Source organism: Puma concolor, chromosome B4 (genome assembly GCF_028749965.1).
Source record: "Puma concolor isolate L17-30 chromosome B4, mPumCon1.1.hap2, whole genome shotgun sequence".
In the NCBI taxonomy this organism is placed as follows: domain Eukaryota; kingdom Metazoa; phylum Chordata; class Mammalia; order Carnivora; family Felidae; genus Puma; species Puma concolor.
The window spans coordinates 66,390,349-66,411,791 of record NC_141673.1 but is presented as its reverse complement, the minus strand read 5'-3'; the positions used below and the strand labels follow the sequence as shown (position 1 = coordinate 66,411,791).

The window sequence follows — 21,443 nt, the reverse complement described above, 5'->3', positions numbered from 1 at the left end:
CTGGAATGGCTACAATTAAAAAAAAGATTAACAATACCAAGAATGTGAGTCTGTGGAGTAATAGAAACTTTCAAAAACTGCTAGTGGAAGTTTAAATTGGTACAGCTACTTTGAGAAGCTGTTTGACATATATACTAGAATTGAAGATGTGCATACCTTATGACTTAGTTCTGTTTTTGAGTATTCAACAGCAATTCATTCCCAGGTCCCCAGGAGGTTTGTACAAGAATATTCAAAACAGCATTATTTGTATTGGCCAAAAACTAGCAGCAAGCCAATTGTCTATCATTTGTCTAGTAAACAGCCGAACTGTTCACCATTTTGTCCATCAGTTGTTTAGCGGAATAGATAAATCAACAATTGCATAATCATACAATGAAATAAATATTCAAGGAAAATGAACAAACTACATTTGTTTGCAAAAACATGCATGAATCTTACAAACACAGTGTTGAGCGAAACAACCCGCGGCACCAAAAAATAAAATACACACAGAATTATTCCTTTTATAGATAAAACTATACAATAATACTTAGGTGTGTCTTCTTCAGTGATACCAACTATGAAGAAAAGTTTGGAGAATCATGCCTTTGGTGAATGGTGAGAGACCATAATGGAAGGATACATAAGGAAAACTTCTGGGATACTGGCAGTTTTATTTCTCTAACCTGGGTAGTAGTATTTGAGTGTTTGTGATAAATTATCAAGCTGTGATACTTCATGTGTGTGTGTGTGCACTGTAAATGTGTTATATTTCGCAATAAAGTATTTTTTAAAGATGTTTTATTAGGACAGAATGGGCCTAAACAAGCGTGTTATGTAGGTAATGTGTGTCTTAAACCTTCACAAGTATAACACTTAAAAGCTAGTGTCTACCTTGTGGTAATTATAACAATTATGTGGATATAGAAATATTTATAATCAAAGTAGATAATTGATTCATAATTTTTGCGGTTTAGGAAAGAAGAAACATTTAATTCTTATTTGCATAAAGGTTAATGAGTAAAGAGTGACAGATTTGCAGTGCTGTGGTTTTAGGAGAAAGGATATTGTTTTGTTGGAGACAGAGCATGAAATTAGGGTTACTTGTTCATTTCTGTACCTTGAAGCACAGGGGATGGGCTGCGCTGGAAAGGGAAGATATTCATTGTTCTACGGTGCTAGAAGGAACATCCAAAGCAAAGTCTTTTACAGTGACAAAAGAATATCTCTCAGATCTAAACTGAAATTAGAGGGGCGCCTGGGTGGCTGAGTTGATTAAACATCTGACTTCGGCTTAGGTCACGATCTCATGGTTTGTGGGTTCAAACCCGGGTCGGGCTCTGTGCTGACAGCTCAGAGCCTGGAGTCTGTGTTGCCCCTCTCTCTCTGCCCCTCTGCCACTTGTGCGCGTGCTCTCTCTGTCGCTCTCAAGAATAAACATGAATTTAAAAAAAATTTTTTTTAGACTGAAATTAGGGGTGCCTGATTGGCTCAGTTGGTTAAGTATCTGGCCCTTGATTTGGGCTCATGTCATGATCTCATGGTTTGTGACATCAAGCCCCACATCAGGCTCTGCCTCACAGCATGGAGCCTGCTTAGGATTCTCTCTTTCCCTCTTTCTCTGCCCCTCCCCAGCTTGTGCTTATGTGCATTCTCTCAAAATAAATAAAAAAAAATAAACTTTAGTTCTATATATGAAATGAAACACACAGTTTAAAAAAAAATTTCCTTCTTACTCCTTCAGATTCAGCAATTCTACCAGCTAGTCTGTACTGAGCTTAGTAATTGAAGATTTCTTTGACTTTTAAATATCATAGTTCTTAAATGTTTTGATTTCATTGACTTACTGGAATTGAGTTTCTTTCCTGAGGTAGCTGGTAGAATTCTTGAGAATCTGAAGAACAGTGAGGAGTAGGAACTAATTTTTTAAAAAAAATAGTGCGTTCAGGGGCGCCTGGGTGGCTCAGTCAGTTAAGCATCCAACTCTTGATTTCAGCTCAGGTCATGATCTTGAGGTTGATAGGAACAGGCTGTGCATTGGGCTCTGCGTTGGCAGTGTGGAGCCTACTTAGGACTCTCTCTCTGTCTCTCTCTCTTTCTCTCTCTCTCTGTTCCTCTCACACTTAAAATAAGTAAATAAATAAACATTAAAAAAAAAATAGTGCACTGGGTGTCTCAGTCGATTAAGCATCTGACTCTTGATTTCAGCTCAGGTCATGATCTCGCAGTTTGTAAGTTTGAGCCCCGCATCCAGCTCTGTGCTGACAGTGCAAAGCCTGCTTGGGATTCCCTTTCTCTGCCCTACCCTCCCCTGCCCCCCCCCCCCAAATAAATTAAAAAAAATAGTGCATTCAGTTCATCCAATCTACCTTAAACCCAGAACTATGGCATATATTGTATAACAACTAGGAGTTAATAATCTTATTAGAGAAATTTTATTGAAATCTACAAATGAGGGTTTGACTTGTAAGAGAGACTGAAAATACACCCTTAGTAGCTAAAACTATGTTTTTCTTCAGACTTAAGTGAACAACTCACACAGAGGCATTTTATACAACTTGATTCATTTGCAAACTGATTTTCTGGTTTTTAGATTATCCAGATTCCTTGATTTCTCTTTTTTCCCCTGTTTTTACTGGCTATCCATCTTTTAGCCACATCACAATTTATTTTTCCCTTTCCCCAAAGGCAAGGAGAGATTAGCCAATAGAAACATAAAACTCATGACAGTTTTTCTCACTACTTAGAAGTAAAGATTTAACTAAGTATTTAATTTTTATTCTATTTTAGTGTCCCATTCCATTGAAAAGTTTGAAAGTTGGCTGTAAGATGTCATAGTAGTCATCATGTGGCTTCATAATTTTCTAAGTAACTGAATTCGTATAAACCTTGGAACTACATACAAGATTTTGTGAATAAGACATTAGCTCAGAGATGATCTAGAATCAGCAAAGAATGTATAGTTGATCCTAGTAATCGAAGATTTGTGTCTTTTATTTTTAATTTTTTTTTAATATTTTTTTTTTTAGAGCGAGTGGAGGAGAGGGGCAGAAGGAGAGAGAGAGAATCCCAAGCAGGCTCCGTGCTCAGCACACTGCCTAATGTGGGGCTTGGTGCCACAACCCTAGGATCATGACCTGAGCCAAAATCAAGAGTCAGACACTTAACCAACTGAGCCATTCAGGCGCCCCTGTTTGTGTTCTTTAAAAAAAAAAAAAAAATCACAGTTCTCAAATGCTTTATTTTTTTAATTTATGAAATTGAGGGTTTTTTCCTGGAAAAGCTGTAGAATTCCTCAGACTCTGTAGGGCAGTAATGAGTAGGAAGGAACTTTTTTTAAAGCTATGCATTTCATTTCATATGTGGGAGAACTAATTCCAAACTAATGAAAGGTGGCATTGAGACAGAAGAGGTGGGGCATTAAAATAAATATCATTGCCTCCTGGCTATTCTCTAGGGTATATTACTAAGAAGGTTTTGGAAAGGTGGACAGAATTTCCTATTCAATCACAATTCATAGAGAAATTGACAGAATTATTATTAGAACCAGTAAACCTTTTAAATAATGAGAACCTCAAGAATCCTTGTTAACTTAAAAAATAGAAGTTTATTCTAGGGGCACCTGGGTAGCTTATTTGGTGAAGCATCCAATTCTTGACTTTGGCTCTGGTTATGATCTCATTGTGAGTTCGAGCCCTGTGTCGGGCTTTGTGCTGACAGCAGGGAGCCTGCTTGGTGTGTGCGCTCCCTCTCTCTAAAAATTTTTTTTTTTTACATTTATTTATTTTTGAGAGAGAGACAGAGCACAAGCAGGGGAGGGGCAGAGAGGGAGGGAGACACAGAATCCAAAGCAGGCTCAGACTCTGAGCTGTCTGCACAGAGCCCGACATGGGGCTCAAACCCACGAACCGTGAGTTCATGACCTGAGCTGAAGTGGGACGCTTAACCGATTAAGCCACCCAGGCGCCCCCGCTCCCTCTCTCTGAATGAATGAATGAATGAATGAATGAATGAATGAATGAATGAAGCAAGCTTGTTCTGTTGCACTTGATGGAAACCTAGGAAAATCTAGTGGTAAGAATAAGGTAGGATTTAATTGTTCATTTGTGTCGTTAATAAAAACTCTGATTTTCTAGCAGGCTTTACCTGGAAAAATCAAAACTAATTCTAGAAGTTTGTAAATTTCCCAGTGTAATTTCTTTGTCTTGTAAGAAGCAGCACAATATCCTTCAGAATGTAGTTGAAGAAGCACTCAAAGGAACAAAGTAAAAAAATTTAAACAGTCGTTAAGACTATATGATAAATGAAGGAGAAATAGGGAAATATAAGGCTGCTTTTTTCCATTGAAGACCCACTTAGCAGATTGACTGGTAGTTGAAGTGTGGATTTTTCAGAACCTGTAAACCATAGCAGTAGTCATCTGAGATGCCTGGAAAGGCCAGTTGATGAGACTGTAAGTCTATATCCTTGCAACCTACTGTGTTCAGGTTGCAAAGATTTTTGTATTTGGCCACTGACAACCGAGATGGAAGTTTCTTAAATAACTTTTAAAGAACTAAATATAAAAAAGTGTTAGCATTCCAGAAGGCTATAACAGTACTCCATAGTAGAATTACTTAAAGCAGACTAGACATCTTTAAAAATGGCATTTTGACATAGTTGTTTTTCTAAATTTCCCATTTAGGATTTGCTCCTCTTCCAAGCTTGATTTTTCATCACTTACACATTCTCTTTATCTTTTTTTTTTTTTTTAATGTTTATTTATTTTTGAGAGAGAGAGTGCAAGCAGGGCAGGGCCAGAGAGAGCGAGAGAGAGAGAGAGAGTGAGAGACAGAGTCTAAAGCAGGCTCCAGGCTCTGAGCTGTCAACACAGAGCCTGATGTGGGGCTCAAACTCACAGACTGCGAGAACATGACCTGAGCCGAAGTCAGACGCTTAACTGACTGAGCCACCCAGGCGCCCCATCTTTATCTTTTATATATGCCTTTTTTCTTACCAAAACAGTCATAATTCTTCCAAGCTTAGGTGGTAAATTGGCAGAAGAGAAAATTGACCTAGGAAATTGAAGTTGGTGGCCTCTTCAGTTTTGAGGTTGTGAATATACCCTAGGCTTCATAGCTAGTCATGTCTGTGACAATTACTTTCTTTTATTTGCAGTCACATTTATATAATATAATTCCTGTTCCCATATTTGTAATTAGTGCACAAGAAGAAACTGAACTCTATCTGCCATTTTATTGGTGATTTATACGTGGATTATTTTCAAAATTGGCATGAGAAAAAAATTTCAAGACACTGGTTGTTTTCTTTTAGGTGATTGAATGTAGGCTGTGTTCAGGCTAAAGGAGAACTTTAGGTTATTTAACTGTTCGTGAGATTAACTTCTGTAAGAATTCTGTAAGAATTCACGCTTAAACTCTTGAGTCTACCTTTAAATTTTTTTAATTTTTGATTTTTTTTTTTTTTTTTTTTTTTTTTAGAGAGTATGTGTGTGATCATGCAAGCAGGGGAGGGGACAGTGGAGGGGAGAGAGAGAGAATCCCAAACAGGCTTCATGCTCAGTGTGGAGCCTGATGCAGGGCTTAATCCCATGACCCTGGGATCATGCATGACCTGAGCCAGAATCAAGAGTCAGACATTCAACCCAACCGAGTCACCTAGGCGCCCCTACTTTTCAATTTTTAAGAGGAAGCTGATCTAGTTCGAGAAAATATGACAAGTGATCATCACCCTTGTTAGGTAATCTGTGCATCCAGGCTTTCTTCCTGTGGGCTTATCTGCATTTAATCGGAAGATCTTACCTCTGTGGCCTCTCTTTGATCGTAGTGAAATATGAATAATTTTGTTATCCCCTTTGTTTTATGCATGTGTAAGGAATATCAGTGAGTAATAACAAGAATCTGAGATCCATAGAAGAAAGGTGATATACCAAGGTACTGTTAAAATAATGGCAACTTGAGAACTAGTGTGTGGTGAGTTACAACACTAATGTATAGCATTAAGTTTGGAGTCTGTCCTTGATTCTGCTGTAGGTTTCTCATTGTGTGAGTTTGGGTGAGAAATGATACCATGACTGATTTTCTTATCATTGTAAAATTAAAGTATTCTGGGAGGTATTATAATTCCCTCCCAGATGTTTCTCTTCACTTGTCAGAAGGGATAATAGAGTAATTTACCATCATCTATATTCATGGAAAAACATAATCTAAAATCATAAGTTTTTGTTGAATTCAAAGATAGAAATTCGGTAGTTTCTGTAAGAATCCTTAGACTTATTCCATACCTGGCTTTGAGCCCCTTCTATGCTTCTCTCTACACACACACACACACACACACACACACAGGAATATTATTCAGTATTAAAAACAAAGGAGGGCGCCTCGGTGGCTCAGTTGGTTAAACATCCGACTTCAGCTCATGTCATGATCTCGAGGTTCATGAGTTTGAGCCTTGCATTGAACCCCACATCAAGCCCCACATCGGACTCCACGCTGACCGTGCAAAGCCTGCTTGGGATTCTTTCTGCTTCTCCCCCACTTGTGCTGTCTCTCTCTCAAAATAAATCCACTTCAAAAAAGGAAGGAAATTCTGACAGGGGAATATCATTTAGCCATAAAAAGAAGTAAATCTTGCCATTTGTGACAATGTGGATTGAGGGTATTATGCCAAGTGAATAAGTCAGAGAAAGAAAATATCATATGATCTCACTTATATGTGATATCTTAAAAAAAAAAAAAGAAAAAAGAAAAAAAAAGAAACCAAGCTTGTAGATAAAGAGAACAGATTGATGGTTATGGGGAGGGGATTTGGGATGGGAAATGAAATGGGTAAAGGGGGTCAAAAAGTACAGACATCCAATTATAAAAAAATCCTAGGGATATAATGTACAGCATGGTAACTCTAGTTAATAGTCTTGCATATTTGTAGGTTGCTAAGAGAGTTAATCATAAGAGTTCTTGTCACAAATATTTTGTAGGTATGTATGGTGACAAATGTTAACTAGATTTATTGTGGTGATCATTTCAAAATATATATAAATAGCAACCCATTACATTGTACACCTGAAACTAATATAGTGTTTTATATATATGTCAATTATACCTCAATTTAAGAAAACTTGTTCAAGTTTGGTATGATGCATGGTATAATCAGACTCAGATATTTCTGTGTAATCCTCAGTGCTTAAAATGACTTTTGCCTGATTTTTGAAGCCAGCAAAAACAATAATAGCAAAGCCTGCATTATTTACAAATATGTCAGTGACCCTGTAAATAACATACTTTATCCAAAATGTTCCTAAATATATGCTATTTGAAATAATTCCAAGAAACTTCAAAGGTGGTCCCTGATAGAGTGAAATAAATGGTAAGAAAGCTTAGTCTTAAGAATTCCTTGTATCCTTTATGAGTCTTATGTGAGACTTACGAGTCTTGTGCATTTTCTTTAAAAATTTATTTCTTGCAGAGTATACATACACACTTTGCTATCAAAGAATAGATAGCAAAGGATGAGATCCTGACTGATTTCCTACCGGTGGAATTAAGTAAATCTTAAGCTTTCTTTGCATGAAAAAATAAGAGAATTGTTAAATATTGTTGATGGGAACTAAAAATGACTTTATCTATAATGCTGAGGGGCACTTAAGCTCCAGTTCATGGAGGCAGGGTTTTGAGTGTACTTGAGTTGTTGGTTGTTAAAAGAGGCAATATTAGCTGATGAGTAGGCAAGTTAAGATGTTAAATTATTGCTTTTTAGTTTTGGTGAACTTATGATTTAGAATGTAAATATGAACTTGGCATTTATAACTTGGGAGACTGCCCTGTATGGTGCACTACCGCAACAGCTCTCTTGCCCTCCGGCTTCTAGTTGGGTTAGATCAGTAGGCAACACACGCGGGCGATCAGAGGCAGGGAGATCAGTGAGGTAGTGGTATTTATTTCCCAATCTTTTCCTGAGGGGGTTACTATGGGCTTACCTTGTCTTTTGACCAAAGATCTTGGCTATAGTCCTCTGGCCCTCTCCATACCAGATGAAACAAAGATGAAAGAGCCTTGTGTCTCTGGCTTCCAGTAATTGCTTTCTCCTTACACCTCTTTATTTATTTATTTTTTAATGTTTATTTCTGAGACAGAGAGAGAGCATGAGTGGGAGAGGGGCATAGAGAGAGGGAGACACAGAATCAGAAGCAGGCTCCAGGCTCTGAGCTGTCAGCACAGAGCCTGATGCGGGGCTTGAACTCACAGACCTCGAGATCATGACCTGAGCCGAAGTCGGTCGCTCAACCGACTGAGCCACCCAGGCGCCCCTCCTTAAACCTCTTTAAAACCTCAGAGTAACAGTGTAGATTATTGTTATTAGCCAAGGGTACTGCACTGTATCTTTTGGTTTCCCCACTCCTTACTGACACCTTTGAAAACAGTCCCTTTATTAAACTCTCCTCAGATTCCCCAATTTGAGTGTGCCATTTGTTTCCTCTTGGGATCCTGGCTGCTTTATGTATTTTTAATCATTATCCTAACTGGTATGTATGCCAGACAAACCCTAATAATACTTATGCTAATTGGTGGGGAGGGGCAATAGCTGAAGGTGTTTACAGAAATAATCTTTATTTGCCTGGTACTTTGTCTCATCTAATGTGTTGTTAAAGGAAAAAAATCCCTCTTTTGCACCTGGGTGGCCCAGTCGGTTTGGTTAAGTGTCTGACTCTTGATATCAACTCAGATCCTGATCTTGATCAAGCCTGCGTTGGGCTTCATTCTGAGCATGGAGACTTCTTGGGATTTTCTCTCCCTCTCTCTCTCTGCCCCTCCCTCACACCCGAGAGCACATTCTCTTTCTCAGAATAAATAAATAATCGTTAAAAAAAAAAGGAAAAAATAAAGTGTTAGATAATGTATAAGAAGTTAGTAATACTAATAGTTCATTTAAATATAGGCCCCAAAATGCTGTTTTTCATTCACTCTACCCTCATTTTCTTAAAAGAAGTTGATGGTGTGATTCTTTTTTTTTTTTTAATTTTTTTTTCAACGTTTTTATTTATTTTTTTGGGGACAGAGAGAGACAGAGCATGAACAGGGGAGGGGCAGAGAGAGAGGGAGACACAGAATCGGAAACAGGCTCCAGGCTCCGAGCCATCAGCCCAGAGCCTGACGTGGGGCTCGAACTCACAGACCGCGAGATCGTGACCTGGCTGAAGCCGGACGCTTAACCGACTGCGCCACCCAGGCGCCCCGATGGTGTGATTCTTTAATAAGAGTATCGATGTCCTTTGTATCATCTCATTGCTTATTAATATGTCTTTGGAGGAGAGTATTTATAACCTCCAAGTTAAATCATTTGACTAACCTATAGCAGTTGAGTAAGTTGCTGGGATAGTATTTTGACCGTATAGGATTTTCATCTTTATATACTGTGTTTCTTTTCAGTTAATAAAGATAATTGAGAATTAACCATATTATATAGTCATCTAGAAAACTCAGGCTTAAACACTGAGTTTGTGGTAAGTGCAACCTAATTTTTAACTTAAGTAATAGTTTCAAAACTGCCAGTATTACAGAAGTTAAATCTAAATTAATTCATGGTTTTATTGGTAATTGGCAAGCATAGTTTTTCTTGGAATGACATTGACTCTATTCATATCCTCTTTTCTACTTCTGGTACCAAAATGCTGTTATCATTCTACCTTATGAATTACCAGTCTTCCATAGGAATTAGGAAGTATTTGAAAACCAGGATTAAGCTGTAAAAGAGTTTATTCATTTTTTTATTTGAAGTATATCTGACACACAGTGTTTGTTACATTAGTTTCAGGTGTACAGCATAGCGATTTGACAAGTCTATATATGATGCTGTGCTCACCACAAGTGTGGCTGCCATCTGTCACCATGCAATGCTATTACAGTACCATTGACTATATGCTTTACCTTTTATCCCTGAAAAGAGGCTTTAATTAAAACACATCTATAATCATAGCAAAAGAATTTGGAAAGTGTACTAAAATATTACTGTAGTTTTTATACTCCATCTTAATTCTGTTTGGGCTGCTGTGATAGACTGGGTAGCTTATAAACAACAGAAATTTACTTCTTACGGTTTGGGAAGCTGGAAGTGTGAGATTAGAGTGCCAGCATGGTTGAGTGAGGGCCCTCTTCTGGGTCATAGACTACTTCTCATTGTGTCCTCCTATGGTGGCAGGGGCTGGAAAGCTCTGAGGGGTCTCTTCTACAAGATCACTAATCCCATCATGAGAGTCCACTCTCGTGACCTATTCACCTCTCAAAGGCCCCACCTGCTAACACCATAACACCATTATATAACACTAACACTTTAGGAATTCAACGTATGAATTTAGTGCTATGTGTTGGTGGGGCGGGGGGTGCAGTGTGTAGCAGCAGGAGAGATGCATACAAACATTTAGACCATAGCAGCCTCTTTTCTCAAAATTTCTCCTTTTACTTGCTTTGTTGAAATTCTAACTCCCAAGCTACTCCCAAGTATGGTGCATGGATCAGCAATGTTGATACTACCTTAGAGTATAAATCTCAGGTGACAAGCCAAACTAGTGAATCAGAACCTGCATTTTTAAAAATTTATTTACTTTGAGAGAGAGCACACACACTCGAGTGGGGGAGGGGCAGAGAAACAGGGAGAAAGAGAATGTCAAGCAGACTCCGTGCTGTCATCACAGAGCCAGTGTGGGGCTTGCAAACCGTGAGATTGTGACCTGAGTCGAAATCAAGAGTCGGATGCTTAACCAGCTGAGCCACCCAGGCGCCCTAGAACCTGCATTTGAACCTAAGTTTCCCCAGATGAGTATCCACATCAGAACTTGGGAAGCATTCTAACCATATCCTGCCATTGCATCTCATTATAAAACCAGGTTGTCAAGTGTTAAGGCTGAGGTAATTCATTGATTACGTAGTCACTGGTAAAGAAACTGACTAAATTTGCAGATCACCTTTTCTTTATAAGCACAGGGAAGCCAAACTCTTTTCTGTAATCAGTCAATTTGCACTGAATTTTCCCGTATTGTGCTGGTAGTGTAAACTCAGGTACGTTGCTTCATCAAGCACTGTGTTGGGGATACAAACATGAATGTACATTCAGGGATTTGTAGTCTAAGAACATGATATGTGTAGTGCAGTCTAGAAGATGGAAATTAGTTTCATGTATTGTTATTAATAGTGGTACAGAAGCTCTCAGGCTCACTCACAGTTTCAGATTCATTAGTGTCAAATTTTACCGTGGGGAACTATTTACTTGCCACATTTTAAAAGGGCCTTTTAAATTAAGATAGGATAGTTAAAGATATCAAGGATTACTGGACAGTCTAATATAGTTGATGTATTTAGTGTTTTTCTCAAGCTCTTGGCAGTTTCAGTTAAATCAGATTTTATAATTTTAACCCAAATGAAGTTATATATATATATATATAAAACAGAATTTGCAAAATAACAAAACTAAGTTGTTGTTAATTGTTTATGGGAGGAAATCAGCTGGTATGGTTTGGGGATGGATCACATATTAGTTTTGGATCATGTTGAATATATTTTTTCCTTCTTATTCTTTCAGATACATCAGGATTCATTTTTGATTTGCAGTCCAATACTGTACTGGCCCAAGGAGGAGCTTTTGAGAACATGAAAGAGAAGGTATGACTACTTACCGTGGATAGTAAGCTTGAATATTACAGTAAAATTTAGGTACTAATACAATCAGTGGCTACACAAACTCATTTAGAAAGTGAAATATGATTTTCTTTGCATAACTAATATCACAAATATTAGTTAATATTATAACAAATAATACTTATGGCTAAATGTGTATCTCATTTGGCAACATTCTTCAAGGAACAACTTGAATAGAATCTTTCATTTGGAGAGGATTTTTTTTTAAATTTTTTTTTAATGTTTATTTGTGTGTGTGTGTGTGTGTGTGTGTGTGTGTGTGTGTGTGAGTGAGAGAGAGAATGAGCAGGGGAAGGGCAGAGAGGGAGGAAGACACAGAATCCGAAGCAGGCTCCAGATCTTCATGCTGTCAGTACACAGGTCTCAAGCTCACGAACTGTTGAGATCATGACCTGGGCCAAAGTCAGAAACTTAACCAACTGAGCCACCCAGGTGCCCCTGATCTGGAGAGAATTCTTAACTCCAGGAGAATTCAGTGCAAGAAGATAAATAGCTCTTCCAAGTAATATTCCTATGGAAGAAAACCAAGTGTTTTTAGTAATATAACCCTTAATGAGTTTTATTGAGAAAAACATAAGATAAAAGCTTTATTGCTTTCTCTGTCTTATTAAGAAAAGTATATTGTTGATTATAGAGTCATAGATATACTGTATTGGTTGAATAATATAAACACTTTCATATTTTAGGTTATCAGAATCTTACCTTATCATTGTATCTAAGTTTTGCCTACAGTTCATTTTATAGTGATCAGTACTAAGTATTTTGCTCATCTCAAAAATGTATATTACAAATTAGCCCTCTTTGGATTACACATTATATACCTTCCCATTTCTATGGTTTTAAACCTTATCATTGTTCAGTAAGCCTGAAACAAACAAACAAAAAAGGGTAGAATGATATGAAAACAAGTGTACTAAAAAGACTTAGGTTGTAATACAGACTCTGCTTATTACTTAGACAAGATACTTTACTTCTCTTCATATATAAAAGTACTTCCTTTTCAAGCAATATGGTTGACTGAAGAACCTGAAAACATTCCTCTTATAAAATACCTAGAAATACAGAATGAAAAGTAACATACATGATTTAAAAATGCATAGCATAGGGGCACCTGGGTGGCTTAGTTGGTTAAGCATCCAACTTCAGCTCAGGTCATGATCTTGCGGTTCATGGTTTTGAGCCCCACATTGGGTTCTGTGCTGACAGCTCAGAGCCTGGAGCCTGCTTCAGATTCTATGTCTCCCTCTCTCTCTGCCCCTACTCTGCTCATGCTCTGTCTTTCAAAAATAAATTAAAACATAAATACATACATACATACATAAACAAATACAAATTTAAAAAATGCATAGCCCAACACAAAAAAGTTAAGGAAATCCCTGGGGGCCAAAAATATAGAGGGCATTAAAAACCAGCGTGTTAAGCCTGAGCTAGGTAACTGAAACATTTTGCCAGTGTCAGTAACAAATGGGTTTTACCACTCAGGGCCCCAAGGCTTGTCCTAGGTTAGGAATTGGAGCTAAGATCTTACATGAAATTGAGATCCTAAAAATATTTCATCTTTAGGGAAAGGGTGAACTAGAACAAATCTTCCCACTGACTTCTGAACACAATATTCTTACTATGCATGTTTAAGAGGGATATTTCAAAAAACAAAGAGGGACGTCTGCGTGGCTCAGTGAGTTAAGCATCTGACTCGATTTTGGCTTAGGTCACGATATCACAGTTCACTAGTTTGAGCTTGGGGTTGGGCTGTGCACTGACAACACGTGCACAGAGCCTGCTTGGAATTCTGTCTCCTTTCTCTGCCCCTCCCCTGCTTGTGCTCTCTCTCAAAAATAAACAGACTTTTAAAAATATACAAAAGGATTGAAAATAAATCTTAAATTGTGTGTTTTATCATTATTAACATTATATTGTAGTTTATTAATATTATTTTTCAATATTATAGAATAAAGCAAATTAGTAAATAATTTAATGTTTTTAGGACCTGAAACAGCATACAGAGAAGAGAGATATGTTTAAAATTATATAAGAAAAAGCCTTTTAGGGGCGCCTGGGTGGCGCAGTCGGTTAAGCGGCCGACTTCAGCCAGGTCACGATCTCGCGGTCCGTGAGTTCGAGCCCCGCATCGGGCTCTGGGCTGATGGCTCAGAGCCTGGAGCCTGTTTCTGATTCTGTGTCTCCCTCTCTCTCTGCCCCTCCCCCGTTCATGCTCTGTCTCTCTCTGTCCCAAAAATAAATAAAAAACGTTGAAAAAAAAAAATTTAAAAAAAAAAAAAAAAAAAGAAAAAGCCTTTTAATGTTATGTTTGAATTGAAAGTATTATTTTGAATTCAAGTTGTAAAAAATGAAATCTCCTAACTCTATCCACTGAAAAAAATCTAGAAATAATGACTCCCCAGTAACAATAAACATACCTAGCTCTTAGATACTGGTTTCTAACTACTGCTGCCTACCAAAAAGAGCCAGGTCTTCTTGGAGAAATAGCCAATTTCACATTTTGCAGTGAGACAAGAAATGAAAATTAGAAGGATTGGAAAGAAAGAAAAAAATGGTTGTTATTTGTAGACCATACTATTATTTTCTATCTACATACACAAGCTAAGAAAGTTAGAAATTATAATAATTCATCAAATTCTTTTAATTCATTTAATTGCTGGGTATTAAATTGATATACCAAAAGGAAAACAGAATAGCAGTTGTAAATAGTATATTTTTTATCTCCAATCTCCCAGAGTGGAGGTGGGTGGGAGGAGAATGGATGAAATAGATAAAGGGGATTAAGAGTACGCTTATCTTGATAAGCATTAAGAAATGTATAGAATCATCGAATCATTATGTTCTATACCTGAAACTAATATAACACTGTATGTTAATTATACTTGAATTTAAAAAAAAATCCTTAGGAATAAGTCTGACAAAATTGGCATATCTATTTCTTTTTTAGTTTATTTGTTTATTTTGAGAGAGAGAGAGGAAGAGGGAGGGAGAGAGAGAGACAGAGAGGAGGGAGAGAGGGAGGGAGGGAATCCCAAGCAGGCTCCGTAGTGTCCACACAGAGCCCAGTGTGGGGCTCAGACTCACAAACCATGAGATCGTGACCTGAGCTGAAACCAAGAGTTGGACGGTTAAGTGACTGAGTCACCCAGACACCCCGGCATATCTGTTTTAAAGAACATTTTGGCATTATGTCATGAATTTGTAGATGCTCTGATATTCAGGAATTCTAGTGGTTTTACACAATAGAGACCTTCTCTCATTGTTCCAAGAAGATATGATTTTTTTTCTTTTTTTTAATTGCTTACAATGTGATAAACATTGTTTTAGGCACTGAAGAATCAGCAGCAAATTAGCATAGGAATATTCATTCCAGCATTTTTCATAACAGCCAAATATTGGAAACAATGTAAGTGCCCATCAACAGAATGAATAAATTGGCTATATTCATACAATGGAAATGCTGTGTAACAGTTCAAATAAATAAAAGATGCATTTATCAACACACACAAAAATCTAAAAAAACGTTATATGAAAAAAGCGAATTGCATATACACATGTATTGTATGATAATATTTATGTAAAGCAAACAATAGTATATATTACCTATGATATATACATACATCATAAAAGTGCGAAAACATGTATCAGAATAAAACCAAATTCAAGGCAGAAAATCTCTGTGAAGAGGAGGGAGATGGGATTCATGAGGGACTTCATGGGGGCCTCAGTTGCCATCTATTTTATTTTATTAAGCTGATTATCATGTAGTGAATGTCCATTATGTTTTGTATGCCTGAAACAGTTTATAATAAATTATCCTTATAGTGTTATTATATAATTAAATGATATGAAGTAAAAATGTTTTTGAGGGGTGCCTGGGTGGCTTAGTTGGTTAAATGTTGACTTTGGCTCAGGTCATGATCTCGCAGTTTGTGAGTTCGAGCCCCGTGTCAGACTCTGTGCTGACAGCGCAGAGCCTGGAGCCTATTTTGGATTCTGTATCTGTCTGTCTGTCTGTCTGTCTCTCTCTCTGCCCCTCCCCCGCTTGCGCTTCTTCTCTGTCTCAAAAATAAATAAAGACATTAAAAAAATAAATTCTGAATTATTAAAAAAAAGTTTTTGAAAAATGCTACTGAAAAATCTAAGTTGTTACTGTTGGTGGCTCGTTAAACTATTTACCTTTCTCCACAGTATGCTGAGATGAGGAAATGTTGATGCTAAATTAATACCTGATACCTAATTAAACCACCCTTTCTTGAAATAAAATCTGGCACATACCTTCTATTTCTAGAAATGTTCTGCTTTTCTAAGTTTTGAAATTAATTTTCTGTGTGCTCTTATCGTTCATCTGTTAATCATTTTCAGTGAGATGGTTGTATGTACTCTCACTGTCACTAAAGAGTGATACATACTGTTAAACATGAAACATCACTTTTTCTGTTATTTTCTATAATAGGCATCAGTTGCCAATTGACGAACTGATGTTAGAATTAAATAACCCTGTCATCTTTTCCAGATAAATGCAGTGCGTGCAATAGTTCCCAATAAGAGCAACAATGAAATCATCCTGGTTTTGCAGCACTTTGATAATTGTGTGGACAAAACAGTACAAGCGTTCATGGAAGGTAATCCTAACTCCGTTTTTTAATAAGTTTGTATTTGTTCAAATAGACGTTGCTTCAAACTTCTATTAACATTCTTTCAGCAATCTGATGTTTTATAGATGATATAGCGAACCCCAGGATAACATAATGTACCATGCCATTTTTTTTAAAGATATCTCTTAAAGATACCTCTTTCAGCCCTAGAAGTATCATTCATAAGCTATGTGATATCTTAGAATAAAAGACAAGCTGAGAAAATGCCATCATTTTACTCAAAATGTTCTCTGTTGGTTTTAAGAACAAATAGTATGGCTAGTGGTATAAGGTACTTGATTGGAATTGGGTTGAATAAGAATTTAAGAACCTCTTAGTGACAAAGCAGTGATCCAGCAGCCCAGCAACAGATGTCAAATTCAAGGACTCCACATTCTCTTCCAGGCTGCTCTGCCATTTAGTGTGGTTCCTGCAAGTGATTCAAATGTAAGGGTTTGAGTTTCCTTGTCTGACATATGGAAGATTGGTGGGGTTAGCCAAGGCTTCAGTTTATAGAGTTGAGGAGTGTTTTATAAACTTCTTTCCACATAATTTGTTTTGAGAAAAACTTTGCTTGAAGCTGTTGCTTCGTTAAATATCAACGTCAGATTAGGTCTCCCTGTTTCTATTGTCCTGAATTTGTCAGTGTAGAATAAACAGACCCAAATACTGTAAGGTTTTTCTTTATCATCATCTGTTTTCTTTATAATGTTAGTATTTGGGTCTAGAATAGTGTATAGCTCTCTCTTAAGCAACATAGCCAAATGGTATTTGATCTTTTAGAGGGGAGAGGATAGCATATTTGGGCTAAAACCAGTTATCTTTGTATACTGTCTAAGCTTTATAAATAAAAGAATCTTCCAAATGGTCAGGCTGCGTTTCTCTCTTCTTAGAAGAACTTACAAAGGAAATTACATGGAGAAGGGGGGGGGGTCTAAATGGACAGATATTCCAAAAGGTAAATATGATAGGATTATCTCATCATATTAGCACTTAGACTTGAACCTTAACCTTTCCTATTAGGAACTTTGGAAATTCTCCAGCAATTACAAAATGCAGGGACACTAATTACCTTGTTGACCATGGATGTGGTAGGAGAGAAAATCTGTAGTTGGTTTCTTTTACAGGTAGCGCCAGTGAAGTACTCAAAGAATGGACAGTAACAGGCAAGAAAAAGGTAAAAATGAATTAAATTTACAAGCATGGTATTGGCATTTTTATCATTAAAAAATTTAGGCCCTGGGGTGCCTGGGTGGCTCAGTCAGTTAAGCTTCCGACTTCAGCTCAGGTCACGATCTCATGGCTCGTGAATTTGAGCCCCACGTCAGGCTCTGTGCTGACAACTCAGATTCTATGTCTCCCTCTCTCTCTGACCCTCCCCTGCCCATGCGTGTGCGTTCTCTCTCTCTCTCTCTCTCTCTCTCTCAAAAATAAATATTAAAAAAATGTTTTTGTAAATTTTAGGCCCTGCAAACATAATTGAAAGAAAAGACTTACATAGAAAAGATTTACATATGCCACTTCACTTCATGTGGTTAAAAAAAGTCTTCTGTGACATTAAAACACAGCTGTGTACATAGAGTACCACACAGTCTCTTCCGTGTGATTTAAGGCAGGAAACAGAATGACTTTGCCAGGGTGTAGTTGCTGAGGTAATATTACGGATGAAATGAGAGCATGTCGAGGATAGCAGAGCTCCTCTAAAGAAAGTGATCTAGTCCAGAGGTTTTCAGTATCATTCATATTGTACATCAGTTAAAATAGCTTAAGATTTTTAGGTCAGACAACTGTGTTATATATAGTCTCTGATATTAATGAGCTTTGACTTAAAGCCTTAAAAGGGGCTTTGTACTATTAGCTATGCAGAGGGGGTTTATGTTTCAGTTTAGGGAGGTAGAAGTCACTTGGGCTGTGGAGTTAATCAAAACTGGATTTATATCCTGTTCTACTACTTAACTGGCTTTGTAACATTGGAGTATTGTTAACTTTTGTATGCCTTAGTTTGTTCATCTCTAAAATAGGAAAATAATACTCAGCAAATATAAGTACCTGATACAATATCTAACATGCTCATTCCCTGCTCCTTATCCACTTAAAACTAGAATGCTTTTGGGGTGCCTGGGTGGCTCAGTCGATTAAAGTCTGACTTTGGCTCATATCATGATCTCATGGCTCATGGATTCGAGCCCGCATCAGGCTCTGTGCTGACACCTCGGAGCCTGGAGCCTGTTTCGGATTCTGTGTCTCCCTCTCTCTCTGTCCCTACCTCACTCATGCTCTGTCTCTGTCTCTGTCTGTCTGTCTGTCTTTCTCTCTCTCTCTCAAAATAAATAAACATTGAAAACAAAATTAAAAAAAACACTAGAATGCTTTCCCTAAAGGATGCCTGGCTCATCTCAAAATGCTCCCCACAGCTCTTTACTGTAAATGTAGCTCCTTTAGGGGCACCTGGGTGGCTCATTCCATTAAGCGTCTGGCTTTCGGTTTTGACTCAGGTCAAGATATCACGGTTTATGAGATTGAGCCCCGCATCGGGCTCTGCACTGACAGCACGATACCTGCTTGGGATTCTCTCTCTCCCTCTCCCTCCTTCTCTCTTTCTCTCTCTCAAAATACATAAATAAGTATTTAAAGATAAGTAAATAAATCTAGCTCCTTTAGAAAATGTTTAAAGTACAGATTTTAATCAGGTATCTCTGGGAATAATAGTCTCTTTGGGATGCTCTTTTCCTGTATTCAGTTAGTGCTGCAGTTCTGGAATCCTTTCTTGATGACTCTAAATCACTTCATTAGGAGTTCTGTTAGGTCTTGACCAAACCAGGTTTGGCCCTAATGACTCTTGAAATGTTTTCCAAGTGGAACCTAGTACTTCTACTGATTCCCCTGAAGCGCTCTCTATACCTGTAATTTTGAGTATTTGCTTAACTTCTTCCCATTTTTTTCACCCAATATAAATAGCTATGTGTGCTATGAAGAACAGCAGTGTATTAATTTATTGCCCCAGGATAATAAGTTATTAGTGATATAAGATATACTTGAAGCTGGAAAAGCATATGTTGGAGACAAATAAATTTCTTAAAATTTAAAGAAAGAAAAATGGCTTCAGTTTGACCATCCCAAATGCCCAAATCCAGTCTGGTTAACTGTTGGGATTAATTCAATAGGATGTGACCATGAGCAGTTACTAAGATAGTTATCATATATGCGGAGCAGTGATGTGAAAACTTAGTTCACATGGAGGAAAGTAGTTAAGAGAAAGAAATGAAAGCTGTGGGGAGGAGACAATTATATCTAGAATACCTTCAGTGCTCCTGTTAGGGCCATCGAAAACGTTTGGGGGGATAAAAGGGATTGGGGAAAAATTGATTCAGTAATGTCAGTCTAGTTTTTTGTTTTTGTTTTTAATGTTTTTATTCACTTCTGAGACAGAGAGAGACAGAGCATGAGCAGGGGAGGGGCAGAGAGAGAGGGAGGCACAGGATCCGAAGCAGGCTCCAGGCTCTGAGCTGTCAGCACAGAGCCCAACATGGGGCTCGAACTCACAGACTGTGAGACCATGACCCGAGCTGAAGTCGGACGCTCAACTGACTCAGCCACCCAGGGGCCCCTAGTCTTACAAATAGAATTAAGATTGCTACTAGAGCTGTTGTTTGTCAAGGTAAAAGGCAAAGGAGTTTTTGTTTAATTTTTCTATTTTCATAGGTAATATATTCATGTGGCTCAAAATTCAAAGCTATAAAAGATAATACACTGAAACATCTTTATCCCTTCCCTATTCCCCAGCCATTTGGCTTCCCACCCCAGAGGTAAACAGTATTGCCAATTTCTTATGTATTATCTGGGATACTTTATGCATATATAAGCAAACATGAATATATATTCTTCTCTTTGCCTGCTCTTTTTTCGTGTAATATATTTTAGATTGTATTCCATGTCAACATATAAAGAATTGTCTTGTTCTTTTTAAGGATGTAAAGTCATTCTGCTGCTTGGATGCACCATAATTTATTTAACCAGTCCTTTATTGATCAACATTTGGGTCATTGCCAATGTTTTGTTACTATTAACAGTATTTCAGTGAATAACCTTATATATAATTTTGTACATGTGTCAGTATCGCCTAGGATAAATTCCTAGAAGTGGAATTGCTGGATCAAAGGATATGTGCATTTGTAATTTTGATAAATACTACCATACCAGATGACCATAGAGAGTACCACTTTGCATTCCCACAAAGTAGTATAGAAGAATGTTTGTTTCTCCATATTCTCAACCCTGTCAACTCTTTTTGACCTTTGCTAGTCCAAAATGAAAAATGATACTATAGTACATCAATTTTTGGAAATTTTTGAAAATTGTTATTAGTTCTTCTGTGTTTGGTGGAATTCACCAGTGAAGCCATTGCATCCAGGGCTTTTCTTTGTTGGGAGATTTTTTTTTAAGTTTATTTATTTTGAGAGAGAGAAAGCGTGAGTGGGGGAGGAGCAGAGAGAGAGAATCCCAAGCAGGCCTCACTCTGTCAGTGCAGAGCCCAGTGCAGGGCTCGAACTTGTGAACCATGAGATCATGACCTAAGCTGAAGTTGGATGCTTAACTGACTAAGCCACCAGGTGCCCCTGTTGGGAGATTTTCGATGACTGATTCAGTCTCTTTACTAGTTATAGGTCTGTTCATATTTCCTACATTTCTTCATGATTTAGTTTTGGTAGGTTTTGTGTTTCTTTGTTGGCATGCAGTTATTCAAAGTGTTCTCTTGTAATCCTTTTTATTTTTGTAGAATCTATAGTAATATCGCCACTTTCATTTTTGATTTTAGTAATTTGGGTCTTCTCTCTTTTTTTTTTCTTAGCCTTTCTAACTAAAGGTTTGTCAGTTGTGTTGATCTTTTCAGAGATTCAGCCTTTGGTTTCATTGATTTTTCTCTATTGCTTTTCTGTTCTTTATTTCATTTATCTCTGCTCTGATCTTTATTATTTCCTTCCTTCTACTAGCTTTGGGTTTTAGTTTGTTCTTTTCTAGTTCCTTAACTGCAAAGTTAAGTTGCTAATTTGAGATTATATGTAAGATATATATATATAATATATATAAATACTTTCTAATGTCAGCATTTACAGTTAGCAGTTTCCCCTTTAGCATC

General features: G+C 37.4%; 1 protein-coding gene across 3 annotated transcripts in view; it reads left to right on the top strand.

The window, feature by feature from the left end:
- The window catches only part of SPATS2 (spermatogenesis associated serine rich 2), a 148,380-nt gene that overhangs the window by 93,122 nt on the left and 33,815 nt on the right, over positions 1–21,443 (top strand). For 2 of the 3 annotated variants that reach the window (XM_086713488.1, XM_086713489.1), the window contains exons 3-5: positions 11,554–11,633; positions 16,186–16,294; positions 17,434–17,483. In XM_086713488.1, the coding sequence (XP_086569614.1) occupies positions 11,554–11,633; positions 16,186–16,294; positions 17,434–17,483 (239 nt within the window). Of the gene's footprint in view, positions 1–9,458; positions 9,482–11,553; positions 11,634–16,185; positions 16,295–17,433; positions 17,484–21,443 lie in introns of those variants that run through there. The other variant, XM_086713490.1, reaches the window with a different exon arrangement.